This window comes from Plectropomus leopardus, chromosome 11 (assembly GCF_026936395.1).
Source record: "Plectropomus leopardus strain MGB_pleo_1.0 chromosome 11, ASM2693639v1, whole genome shotgun sequence".
Classification (NCBI taxonomy): domain Eukaryota; kingdom Metazoa; phylum Chordata; class Actinopteri; order Perciformes; family Serranidae; genus Plectropomus; species Plectropomus leopardus.
This window is the reverse complement of record NC_142186.1, coordinates 26,518,685-26,532,508: the sequence shown is the minus strand read 5'-3', so window position 1 is coordinate 26,532,508 and position 13,824 is coordinate 26,518,685. Positions and strand designations below refer to the sequence as shown.

Genomic DNA, 13,824 nt, shown 5'->3' with positions numbered 1-13,824 from the left:
TATAATGCTTTTGGTTATTAAGTACAAGTATAAAGTTATCAATAACCAAGGCTAATATATAAAGTTATAGCCTTTGTTGTCAGTTTGCCTGTGCCTGCATCAGGTGTGAGATTGATCTCCACAAACAGTACAAAAACAGAGACTTATTAAAAACTTATCTTTTACACTTTTATTTACATTCGCATGACATATGAAAAAAAAAAACAAAACACACAACTGAATATATAACGTCAAAAATCTAACCTGGCCTAAATACAGTGTTTTATAAACAGTAAAATAACAAATATACAGTCAAGGCCAGATCATGTAAGAAATTAAAAAGTCACAGTGCAATGACTTGATCAAGTAAAATACATGATTTCAAAAACAATAATCTAATTCATTCGGAGAGTAAAAAGTGTTAAATGCCAGGAACTTGTTCAATAAACAAACAGATGCATTGTAGAGTTTAGAAAAGTCCATTATTTAAAAAAAAAAAAAAAAAAGATGTATCTTAAACCTTTATATAAATTTATAGCAGTACTGCTGGATTACAGTATCATGCCAAGAGTTCCTGTAAGAATTGTAAAACCAGCAGAGGCTGTTAAACCCTAAATTCAGTCTGACAGGCTTTTCTCCCATAATAAACACCTATTTATCTATGACACATAAATTATTGAAATTACAAAGTATAACAAATCAATTCTACATTTCTTTGGTAGATTAGCTGTATTTCTCCGGACACCTTTTAAAAAAAGGAGCATCCTGATTAAAAATTGATTTCTCAACACATTTCTAAAAGTATTGTTCAAACTAGCAACATTCACCACAACAGAACCTGTGTGAGATCTGCTAAGTTCATCACAGACCTCACAGCATTAAGTCGTATTAACAATATGACAATATGTCACATACAGCACTTATCTGTTTAAAAATAAAACACTAACTCATGATCACATTAGAGGCCGAAACCTAAGGCCCAAGATCACTAAGTCCCTACAGAGTCTCTGTAAACACAGATTAGGTTTATTTATTTTTTTCTTTTTAAAGAAAAAGTCACTGATTAAGTTTAAAGGAAGGCATTGAATTTGTGCCACTGAGTGATTGTCCTGAGAAATAAATCAAATAAGGGACTTTTGTTTTATTCTTGCACCTTTTGATAAATGTTCTCAGTACGTTCCAGGATATCTCCATGTTCTTCTTCAGCCTTTCAGTGACAGGGGTCAAAGGGGTATTTGGCGACGCCTCCACGAAGCTCCACCTCCGTCTCGGACCATGCAATGACGTCTCCCCTAAGGTGGCTGCCGCAGGACGCCAGGCTGTAGATGTCACTGGGAGTCAGGACGTGCGACCACATGTGCAGGTCCGACATCTCACCCACAAACGACTGAGTGGCATCAAAACGGCCTCCCAGAGTGTCCTGTTGTAGAGAGAAAGAACCACCGCGTTAACAATTATCATCACTTTCCAAAACAACAATTTAATCAGTGTAATTTCTCCACAAAGACAGGCACTCGATGGTATAAAGAGCCACAAAAAAAAAACTTGGACTCACAGCTTCTCTAGTTTGTAAAATGTTTTGGTTTGGGGTTGACAGATTATCGGTCTGGCCAATATTTGGCATTTTGCTGATCATCTGTATCTGTGTTTTATTTTAATGATCCCTGATAAAAATTAGTCAATTTAAAAAGTACGAAGAAATGGTCAGCATGGTAAGAAATATCACTCTGTAAAACCTCAGGGGGGTATTTTTTTTTTTTTAATTTCATTAAAATTTTCACTTTATTTTATAAAACAAAGTTGCAGGCAACTTGCTGTATATGATGTTGAAAGTTTGACTAAGAATTTGCTAAAGGCATTTAAACAAATTTTTGTATAAATATTGAAATGAATAAATATTGAAAAATATAAATAAATATATTGAAATAAATATTGAAATAAAGATTTTCATATTTATTGTAAATGCATATTGGTTCCAAGTATCGGTTATCAGACACATTAACAACTATTAATTGGTATTGGTATCGGCCCTGAAAAACTAACACTGGTTGGTTTTAGTTTCATGTTCGGAGCTCGACTTTGGTAATGGATGTAATAGTTAGCAAATAAAGTGTTCTCCCTTATCTGCTTTTAATAGCGCAACAGAAAACTAATCTCTTTGTCTTTACCTGTTCCTGTCCCAGGATGAAGACCCCTCCGGGTTTGATAGGGTGCCAGGGGGAAAGGTTTATCCCGGACCCCCTCTGCACTCCGTCCTGGTAGGCCTCCCACTGTCCGTCCCTCGTTGACCAGGTCACACACACGTGGTGCCACTTCCCATCACTCAGAGACAGGGGCAGCGTCGCAGCCTGGGACAGTGGAGATGGCGAGAAACCAACACGAGTAAGTTCAGAATCAAGGCAGTGGTTTGTAGAGGGTTATGTGTGTCATAAAAAACTTGCCCACTTTGGTTTAAATCTTCAGCATTTCTGTATATCATTAAATATTCATGACTAAACTTTAGCTGTGTTCGAAATTCTATGCTAACGTGCTTTTCAGTGGCTAAAACATGGATGTATAAAGAGAACTGGATACAGTGTTTGAGGCAAGGCCTCGTATGAAAACTGCTCAGTGGTGCATGAGGCCAAAAAAGTTAGTTGTAAAATGACCCGAAAATTCTGCTTCATTGGGCTCGTAGAGCAGATTTTCAACAACCAAGAAGCTAACTTTTGGTTAAGCCCTCCGCAAACTTGAAAGGGGATAAAATACTGTAATGGTGCTGCTCTTACAGACTTTACAAATGTTATTAATAGTTAAAAAAATGTATACAGTAATTTTCAGATGCCTCTTTAGCAATGTAAATCTACGTGTCATCTTTTTTGGGCCCTAAGACATCACGTGATTTTCCTGGAAGTTGCAATTTCACTGTTAGACCACTGTGTCAAATTGGCAAAGCACAGCGCCGCTCCTGGACGCCTGGTCCAAACCTTAGTATGAAACTAATAGTACATGAATTGCATAGGTAAAATATTACAGTAAGCAAATACTTGTCAAAATGCTGACATAAATATCCCACAATACAATGCGGTAGTGGATAACGTTCACAACATACGGTGATGGACAGTGACAATAATCCTTCTTTTTAAATGTAAGTGTAATATTTCAATTTGTTGTGCATAATATATTTAACACTGGACTTTGAAGTCAATTAATTTCACATACACTGTAAATCAAACTGTTTGTTTTAACTTAAAAAAGTTAGGATTCAGGCTGTGTGAAATGTGAAAAAAGTTGACTGAATTTGAGAAGATAAGCTGAATCATTCCAAAATTAACCCCAACTTGTCTTCTCAAATTAAGCCAACTTAAAATTTTGAGGCAGCCTGGACACTTACTTTTTTAAGTTGAAACAAAAAAGTTTATTTTTTAAAGTGTAGTGGCCAAATCATAAAATTACAGCTCCCGAGTCGTAGCTCCACAAGACCCAAAAATACTTTTTCCCATAGATTTACTTGAACGAGACATATGTTGTTTAAACATCACAACCCCCAGGAAGTAACTTGTTTCACTATTTGGGATTTGATTCATTTAGTCTGATAACATTTCTGAAGTCTAAATTAAGTTGATTAAATTAACTTAAATTTGCCCCATTTATAGCACAGGGCTAATCCGAAAGTTAGCCGCTCTGCCAGTTAAAGTCTGTAGTGTGCTTATTCTAGGGGCCTATGAAGACGGGAGATTCGGGTATATTCATACCCCGGAAATTAACCATTTTGGATCCTTGAGCCACTGAGCAACTTTCATGAATGGGGCTCTGCTTCCAATGCTGTATCCAGTTCTCCTCATACATCCATTCAAACAAAGTACGTTGAACGATAGTTAGCATGTTGAGTATGTAAGGAATATTTTGTAATTTCAGATACAGCATTATTGATATAGAATCACTCACAGTCAGTAGCTGATTGAGTAAAAAAATACGTCTTGAGGGTCTTTTACATTTTAACCCCACACTGAGCTAAACTCTCGGAGCCACAGGATTTCTATTTCTCCTGTCTCACCTTGTCATCGATCAGCAGCTCCATGGGGTTGTTTCCCCACTCGATGAGCACCAGTTCATTGGCCTGTCCGGGTGCAGAATAAGAAAAGGGCGTCCCCAGGACGGGTCCAACACCTGCCTTGATCCAAAGACACAAAGTCATAGCAAAGATCTCCTGCATCAGCGTCCTCTTCACCCGGCCGTACATGTAGTTGGTTCTCATGGGGAAGCTGATCTGGAAGGCGTCAGGACTTTTAAATTTCTTCCTGGAACCTGATTTTGAAGAGAAATAACACCATACCTTTACGAAACAATCCCACCTGAGCAACAAAATACAACACGTGTAGGCTTTATGTTGTTCATGAACACACCAACAACAGAAAGCGAACATCCGAGGAGCAAATGAATGCACCATTGGCCTCGGCTGGAGTCTGATTTAATCTGCACTCACACTTTCATTCATTACTGTTTCTGTGCTGCGGTGCAACAACTTTCAGATTCATGAGCATTTTGGTGTTTGGCAAACTGACCCAGACACACAAAAAAAGAGTTGTTTGAAGAGATTAATGTGTTGATTTTTGTCCGTCACTCAGGGCCAGCTCTACCCCCCCACCCCCCGAATACAATTTAGGAACATGTCACTATTTATTTAATATATATACATTTTTTTTCTAGACAGAAAACACTAAGTTAGGGTGCCGGTGGGCATAGAAAATTATTATTTTATTATTATTTTCCCTCGAGGCCAAGGGGGACTGGCGGCGTGGCGGCGCCCCTCCAGCAGATGGCGCCCTAGGCGACCGCCTATATCACCTATGCCAAGAGCCATCACTACATCCATGTCGACATAAAAATAGAAATTCAAACTTCACCCTTGACCTTGGAAACATCAGTTGATGAATCATTAAAATGTTAATTTAGTAGCTGTTCTGGAGTTTTAGATACAGATTGTTTTATCAGCAGCTGTTTCCGAGGTCAAGAATGAGCTTTGAAACTCTGCTCCCATCCTGTTTTTGATATATTTTTTAAAAAAAGCTAAAAGATAATAACAGAAAGAAATGTACACAGCTGTTGCAAATATTGATCGTCAAAAGTAGAGAATTTCCTATTAGCCCTTATTAACCCAAGGATTGAATTCTTTAGAAAACATGGGAAGAAGGCAAATTAAAGCAACTTAAAAGAAATGACCCAAAAGTTAGCAAATACTGAGTAAAAGTAATATAATTTTCAGGTTTTAAAGGTTTAAATACTTCTGAAAGGCATTGAATGCAGCACAACGAAAGTGATTTCAATCCAGATTCAAAAGGTTCAAACAGAGGTAAAATATTACCGTTTTTACCCGGAAAAAACAGCTAACGTGTTATTCCAAAGAAATTAGCTCCAGAATATGCCACAAACACAATTTATACCGCATGTTGCGTCACGGATAAGAACTTGACATGACTCGTTGGCTGTGAGGAGTGACTGCATGTTTTGAAGTTGCTAAAGTGGTTGCGTACCTGCCAGGTGCAACTGGTTGAGCATCGTCTCCAGTTTATTTGAATGGAAACCAGTCCGTGGCACTGGTTCTCTGTATCCTGTGTGTGACAGGTAACTGTGGCTGTCTGCTTCATTACTGTGGTGATCATCATGATCCTCATCGTCGTCATGGTGGTCGTCATGGTGGTCGTCATGGTGGTCGTCATGGTCCTCATCTGCATCATGATGGTCATCATTGTGGCTGTCATCGTGATGGTCGCTGCGGTGCTCAGTGTCACTGTGGTGGCCATCGTTGTGGTCGTCCTTGTGGTCGTGTCCATCGTCGTGGTGATCATCATCTTCATGATGATCATCATGATGATGGTCATCGTCGTGATGGTCTCTGTCGTCTCTGCGACTGCTGTCGTCATCGTGGTGGTCGGGGCCGCTGAGGGCGGAGGTCTGATGGTGCAGCTGCTCCTCCAGAGCGCTGATCTTCCTCTGAAGCAGCTCCTTCAGAGAGCTGGAGTAGGCGATAGATGTGTTCCTCTTCTGCAGAGAGAGGTGAAGAACACACGTCAAGTCTTTGTAACAGTGAGCCTTTCCCGTCACTTAAAGGAACACTTAACCCCCCAAATGATCATTTATATATCACATATATAACCATAACATTGAATTTGTGAAGAAAATGTCATTTTTACTATAGATCTACTATAGAATCAGGTTTTATTGCCAAGTATATTTACACAAACATGTAATTTGACCAGGTGTTTTGGTGCAAAACAGTCAACATACAGGAAGAATAAAAATTGTAACTTTAAATAGAATAAGATATATATATATATAAAAACATAAAATGAACTTTTTGTGCATGCCTCCACAGTGAATGACAAATCCTAAAACTGATACCAGTCTTGATGAATTAAAGTCATAGGGGCCATGTTTAGTAACAGCAAAACTATATCAAAACTTCCCAGACACATGCATTTTTGCTAAAACTGTAATATTTAAAACACTGCTGCATAAACGGTTTATACATGGACAAGTAGCTCACCTGTGCAATGAGCCGGGTTCAAATGCATGTGCTTTCCTAGGTGCACCACTTGTGTGTGGAAGGGTTTTAAATAGCAAGGTTTATACAAAAATGTGTGTTTAGGAGCATACAAATGGATAAATTTGACTTGGATTATACTGCAAGACTAGTGTGAGAGTTTGCAGATCATGTTTTGATATAGTTTTGCTAATGTTAAACGCAGACTTGTATGACTTGAATTCATCGAGAATTTTCTCAGTTGTTGGGTTCGTCATTCACTGTGGAGAGATGCAAGAAAAACAAAGTTTTCTTCACGACTTTAACTTAACACACGGTGAGTAATTGCTATACAAATGATCATTTTGTGAGTCAAGTATTCCTTAAAGTCCGGTGTTTCTAACAGAGAGGATGGAAAAGCATCAGAGGTGCTTTGGCACAAACTGACCTCAAACATCATGTCAGTATCTACTGGTCTAACACCTTTGAGTTTAAGAGAGCATCGGTGTGTTTTTTGGACTTCTTTGCGTGCTATTTACACTCACTAATAATCTTTTAATGTCAAAAGCACCATTTGTATTCATTGTGCCTTTTTGTTTCTGCCTCTCTTCTCTCAGGTAATCCAGGCTTTGCCCTGGTGCGTGCCCTGATTACCAGTCTGTCAAAGGAGATCATGATAATTACTGCTGATGTTAGACTCGTGCCACCAACCAACTAACCCCCCCGTACACACTCCACGGTCCCCGACATCTGTCTGTGATCACAATCCAGGGAAGAGAGCCAGCAGGACAGGACAGACAAATGTACCAAGAGAGTAAAAACGGTGAGTAATTAAAGAGACAACAGGAATATGAGCCTGTTGCTGCTGAGGTGCCCACTGAGGGACATCGTCCTGCCAACGCTGTGAGTGGCTTTATGCAATTAAGTAATTAACTGTTCCTTTGTCTAAAGTATTTTTGGACTTGATTATTTGACAAACAATCCGGTGATGACATGCAGTAGTGTGGAAACAATTGCTTGCTTAAGTTGATTTCATTTCAGTGGAAACTTAAGCAACTACATTTTTGGTTATACTGAATATCTTTGGGCTTTGGGCTGTTGGTTAGTTTAAACAAACAGTATTAAGTGGTCAACCTGGACTCTCAGAGAAACATTTCTTTCACATTTTAAATACTGATGAATGCATTAATTAAAAAAAAGAATGAGATAGCCCTTTACTTAATGACTTTCAAAAACATGAAACAACAAACAGCAGTAAGCAACAAAAGAAGACATGACCCGAAAATAAGCAAGAAATAAGAGAAAAGTTACAAGAAAATTACATGAAAAATAGTAATAAATAAATAGGGAAAAAAAGACCTGGAAAAAATGCTAAAATCAAAAAAATAATAAGTAACTATGATAATTGGCTACAAACAGATTTTTAAAAATATTTTTCCCTAGATATTTTCTCCTAGCTTTTAAAAAAAAATAATTTTCTAAATCTTCTAATTTCTTGCAGTTTGCAGAACATTTCTTTCTAATTTGCTCATTGCCTTTTCCCCATGTTTTCAAAAAAGATCAATACAACTTGATATAAAATCTTGTCACAGGAGTCTGAAAGCAGCACAAGAAAAGTGACGACGCTCCAGGTTTCAAAGGATTAATACAGATTACCCTGAAAATAATCAATAATTGACCGTTCGCTAAGTTTTACCCTTGAAGGCAGACTGGTCAGTCATAGCAGCATCGTCCAGCTCCAGCCAGCGTTCGACAACTATACCTGTGGTTCCCAACCTTTTTCCCCACAAGGGCTCCGCTTTCTATCACAGAATAAACTGATGACCCTGAACATGTGGCATATTTTGTGGATATTTTTTATAATATATTTAAAGTATGACTGCAACAGTACAGAACATCTGATGAAATGTACAATTAACCCACTTAGTGAACACAGTAACTACAGCAAGTTTGTGCAAATCAAATGATTAAGATGAATTTTGGGGCAAATTATTTCCTGAGAATGTCACATCAGAGATAATTTGTCCTGATATTTTTAGCATTTTTAAAATACTATTCTGTGTCTGTCAATTACACAGGCCTTCTTCTTTTTTTTTTTTTTGTTTACAAATGTAGTGCTTCCTTTTCCCTGATGTTTGCCTATTGTTCTATTAGCTTTTTGATCATTTTAATGCCATTTTCTCATGCAGGACGAGACTTGCCTTATTGTAGTTTTACAGTTTTTATCGAATTCGTATTTGACAGCATATTTGTATGCAATATACATTGGGAATGAATGTCTTTCTATAAATGTGAGGATACCCGGCCCTTTACCCCACCCAGCCCAAACCCGACCATCCCACTTGAAATCTCTGGAGGATTCATTTGGCAATGATTACAGAAAAGATACGTAAATAATTGCATAATGATCATGGATAAGTTAAGAAGGAGCGAGAGAGAGAGAAATTGAATAACTTAATTTTTGAAAACTAATAATTTATTTTAGTTTTCCTCACATGAATGAATGAAATGCTGAGATATGGGTTCACTGATTTATTTATTAATTTTTTAATAGTTTTCTCTTAAAATCAAGAAAGCCTCATGACCCTCCATAAAGCTTTGGAGACCCCTCGTGGGGGTTGAGACCCCCAGGTTGGGAACCAATGAACTATATGGCGGCCTTCTCATGTCCAAACAAATAAAAGCCATGCGTACATAGTCCACACATCACATGCTCCCCCCACTTATCAACTTTCTGTAGTGTTATTATTTCCACTAACAGAGCTGAAAAAGTTTCCCCCTCTCGCTGCTCACCTGCAGGTTGTCCAGTCTCTCCTTCAGCGCCTGCAGCATCCTCGCCATCTGCTCTGGCGATGATGTGATCTCCCCTGGCGTCACATGTTTATCCTTCCTCTGATGGTTGCTGCTGTGCCCTCCATCCGATCGTTGCCCCCCCACAGAGGGGTAGTGCGGTGAGTCTGGTATAAGGTTTCCATGGTGACCCTGCTGGTTGCTATAGTGCCCGTTGTCAGTGTATGTGTGATGGCCAGCCGCCCCTGCGTGGTGGGAGTGTGAGGTCGTGCCGTGGTGCTCGTCATGAGGCGTCACGCCCCGTCCGAGGCCCTCGCACAGAGTGAGCTTGGCCGTCAGCTCCCTGATGGTCTCCCTCTGGTCCAGGATGGTCTCTTTCTGCTGGACGAGGCTCTCCCTCAGGTGGAGGATGGTGGCTTTGGCCTCTTCGCTCGCCCCCCACCAACCAGCAGGAGGTGCACTTTGATGGCCAGGCCCGCTGGGCCCTGACGCCCCTACGCCTGGACCCCCTGCGGGGAAGCAGGCGGGGTCTGCATCCACGGGAATAGGGGTGCAAACAAAGCGTGGGTGGGCTCCAAAGTCGTAGTCAGACCCTGAGCTGGCGGCTGAAGGGCAGGGGAGGAGTGAAAGTAAAGAAAAGGCAATGGGAACAAGGAACAGGTGTAGCAACTGAGAGTTCCTCATAATCTCCATCCACAGTTCAGCCAGTAAGACTAAGGAGCTTGGCTTCACTTCAAAATGTGTGATGCCAGTTGAGGTAGAGGTTGCGCTGACTTCTTTGTTTTTGGAGAGGACACATCAGACAGCACGAAGGTCTCAAAGTATCTACTCATCTGCGAGGGGCAGTTAGAAATCACGGCTCTTTCTGTGATCTTATTAGTTGCAAGAGCTGATTTATTTTAATCTGAATGTTGCCTTGTAATTCTGCCTCTGTCACTGAAGAGTGAAAGAAACCTGTAAAACAAAACATCAGATTTTAGATGATCTTTTAGTAGCATCCACAAACAGTAATATACCTGTTATACAAGGCAGCTTTTTGTTGACACTCAGAAAGTGTTGATTTAGCTTTATTCCTAATTATTAGGCTGTAGTTTGTGGTGGCCAGGCATCACCTCCAATATGTCACTCAAATAACACATTCTGACCAGCAAGAGACTCAAAATGACCCCAGAGAGACACACAAAAAAGCGAAATGACCAAAAATGCACAAAATAACCTTAAAGAAACACAAAAAAACAAAAAAGAGATGCAAAACATCCAAAAAAATTAAAATAGAATACAGAAAATTACCTCAGAGACACCCCCCCCCCCAAAAAAAAATACACAAAATTATCTGAAAGACACAAAAAGACCAAAAAGAGATTCAAAATAACTAAAAAAAAAAAAAAAAATACAGAACATCACCTCAAAGGGACAGCCCTGCTGGAATTTGTAACTTGGATACAGTTTTATTTATTTGATACCATCGTCTATCAAATATATTTGAAGATAAATATAACAAGACTATAACATGACAATGACACTTTTTCTTTTCTCGGTTAGTTGCAGCGAACAGCTGACTGACTGCAGTAAACAGTGAGAGAGAGCGAGACAGAGCAGCTACAGACGAATCGACACTGCTTCAAAAATAAATCGAAACCATTTCGACTGTCCCGAATCAATATATATCGATTAAACACCAGTGTGTTTAGAATTAAACAGATATTAGGTAAAAATGTCTCTGCTGTTGTTGACACAGTTTTCTTGAACAAAAAGGACAATAAGAGGAGACATTTTTCGGCCCCGGCTGGTAAATATAAAAGGTCGTCAGCTCTCAGCAGGATGTGATGGTGGCTGAACGCCTCGGCGTGAGGTCCCAGTAACCTTACACAACACGAGCACGTGCTAAAATAACAACCAGGGAGGCTGTCCAGACAAGGATTAGTCCAAATCAGAGGTGTGACATCCTGACCGAACAAAATACGAGACTTAAGTTGGTGCCTTTAGTGTGAGTTACTGTGATGGTTTTAATTCCTGGAAAGCCTCAGAAACCTAGTTAATGTTTTATTTTTTTTTTAAAGAGTTTAATTTGGCTGTTTTTTTAAGTCTTTGACCTGTAGGATGATAGTTGAAAGCAGTTTATTATTTTAAAATGATCCATAAACATCCTGGTGGCCCTATCTTACATTCTCTGTGTCCATACCACAAAGCCCCGCTGACCCCTGTGAGCGCCGCAACACGTCCTTCATTATACGGGGTCGGCATTTAGAAATGGCACACACGTGATGCCGCAGCTAAACCTCACTGACCACCTGTTGCTCGCAGTGACCAGCCTCCACAATGTGTGTGTGTGCTGATAGTTCATACATGATTCAATGTACTTTATCAATAATGAAACACAGTGAAAACATACATACAAATATAGTCTGTTTATATGACAAAGATCATGTCTGCTCAAAAGCCAGTGCAAATGTTGTTGAGATGCTCGAGAAAAAAATCCCTGTTTTTTTGTTTTTTATTTAAATTGAATAACCCTTATGTTAATGTTCTTATCATTATAAAAAGGACCCAACCTTTGAAGTAGAACACGCTCTGTCCCTGCAGTCCCTGTTGTGATTTACGGGGCTTAGAGGAGAGACAGATGGTCGCCGTACAGAACCGTGTCACACCCAATCACCACAGTTTAGCCCTAAGTTTATTATCACCCACAGGTCACTCAATTAACCTAATTGCAAACAGTTGTTGTCCTACCTTAGCCAGAGATAAGTGGGCTTGCATGCTTCTGTGTGTGTGTGTGTGTGTGTGTGTGTGTGTGTGTGTGTGTGTGTGTGTGTGTGTGTGTGTGTGTGTGTAATCCACGGTGAACACCAGGGTCCCTGCACCATATGGTCAAGGTGGATATTTTTAAGTAGTGTGATTAGTCCCAAATTAAAAACTGACAAGAGCAGTTAGACCTGTGATTAAAAAACTGTTGACTCTGACAAACAAACTAAAAAGCTCCTCTATTTGTAAACAAAGAGATTCTTTCTAAACAGAATAATCGTTGTCCACAAGTGCATTACGAGATCAGGTCATTATCTGCAGTGAGTTGTTTACCTAAAAACTGCTGATACACTTTGACAAGATAAATTAAAGTTTAAGAAAAGTCCTCCTCAGGGTAAATCACATGTACAGACACTTTCTAGTCTTTCCCGTTTCTAATGGGTTGTTTTCTTTTTGTTTTTTGCTGTACAATAATTCAAATACACATGTATTTTTTCCTTTTTTAAGTGTATTTAACATTAACTTACACATAAACCATTTAACATAAAGGTGCATATAATACCCCCAACTCTAGCATAATAAAAAATACATAAAATAATTTTAAAAATCACAGCAGTATATTATTTCCATAATATTTCAAGTCAATGAAACTTATGAGTTCCAACAAAATCTGTATAGAAAAAAGCAAAAGTGTTAAATGATGCCATTAAGATGCCTTTTTTTAAAAAAAATCTGTGTGATACTAAAACATGTTCACTTTTAAACCATATAAATTATTTTCCCGTCACTGCTATCAACCTGCTATATAATATATGATATTTTGTATGTTATCTTATCTTCTAGGTTTAATAATATGTTTATATAGCCTAGTTGGCACACATATAATATGCCCAAATAATAAAGATGGAAAATAAAATTTAAGGGGAAAAAGTTTTAAATTCTCTTTATGTTTATCTATATCAACATTAGTTGTCACTTTGTCCATTTAAACTTTTACACTTTTCTTAAGAAACATTGTGAGACTGTTTTTCCCTCCATCTGCTCTGTAGTTCATTGTCATGTCAGCTTCATATTAGGACAGTAAGTGAAAAAAAAAATGGATTGACTCTTATTAACTCTGCAGCTGATTTCTTAAACATCTGTTAAACAGCTATTGTAATTTTTGATTTAACATTATTTAGCTTGATCAGACTGCTAAATTCTCACATTTTGAGACATCGAAATTGTAGAAATCTACCTCTGGTTTCCAAAATTACTGCATTGTCCCCTTTAAAGTTGTCTTTTCAGTCAGATGTGACAGAAAAACACGGCAGTGATGACCTCTCAACTTACGTACATGCATAAAGTAACATGCAGCCCCCTCAAATAAATAAATAAACAAACAAAAACAACAAAAATAAACACATTTAAAGCAAAAACTTAAAAAAAAACAACAACAATCACCTAACATATTCTCTCTTTTGAAATCTGATGCAGGTGAAGCTGTTTTAAACACAAAGCCTCAGTTGTTTCGAGTAATTTTCAACCATCAGCTAATTATCATTTATTACTTTTAACAAAATGTATCACTTTAAGAAGTTTTTTAGGTTCCAGAAGTAAATGCTGAGTTATGATTCTCCTAAAAGAACAAATATAAAACAACACTTTCCAAGTTATAAACGCGTCCTTACCTTAGTGTCCCGGTGGGTGCAGCTTGTGTGTCCACTGTCGTGAGTTCGTCCTCCTCACACACTGAGCAGATTGGGAGATTTAGTCCAGAGGAGAGCTCAACTCTCTTATATCCCTCCTTCATTGTCTCTCTGTTGTCTCCT

General features: G+C 38.7%; 1 protein-coding gene across 1 annotated transcript; it reads right to left on the bottom strand.

Moving 5' to 3' along the window:
• Window positions 1–154: 154 nt before the first annotated feature.
• Window positions 155–13,824, bottom strand: LOC121946008 (neuronal pentraxin-2). Its single transcript, XM_042490409.2, has 6 exons — window positions 13,684–13,824; window positions 9,275–10,225; window positions 5,493–6,003; window positions 4,016–4,266; window positions 2,148–2,327; window positions 155–1,399 (listed from the first exon to the last, which is right to left on the bottom strand). The coding sequence occupies exons 2-6, from the start codon at window positions 9,962–9,964 to the stop codon at window positions 1,190–1,192; spliced, it is 1,842 nt and encodes a 613-aa protein (XP_042346343.1). The 5' UTR covers window positions 9,965–10,225; window positions 13,684–13,824; the 3' UTR covers window positions 155–1,189.

Bases quoted from the DNA above. Each gene is read 5' to 3' on its own strand.
- LOC121946008 (XM_042490409.2), bottom strand. From the start codon at position 9,964: ATGGAGATTATGAGGAACTCTCAGTTGCTACACCTGTTCCTTGTTCCC. The intron at 6,004-9,274 runs GTGAGCAGCGAG...CTCTCTCTGCAG, and splicing joins AGAGACTGGACAACCTGCAG to AAGAGGAACACATCTATCGC. The intron at 2,328-4,015 runs GTGAGACAGGAG...CCACTGTCCCAG, and splicing joins AGCTGCTGATCGATGACAAG to GCTGCGACGCTGCCCCTGTC.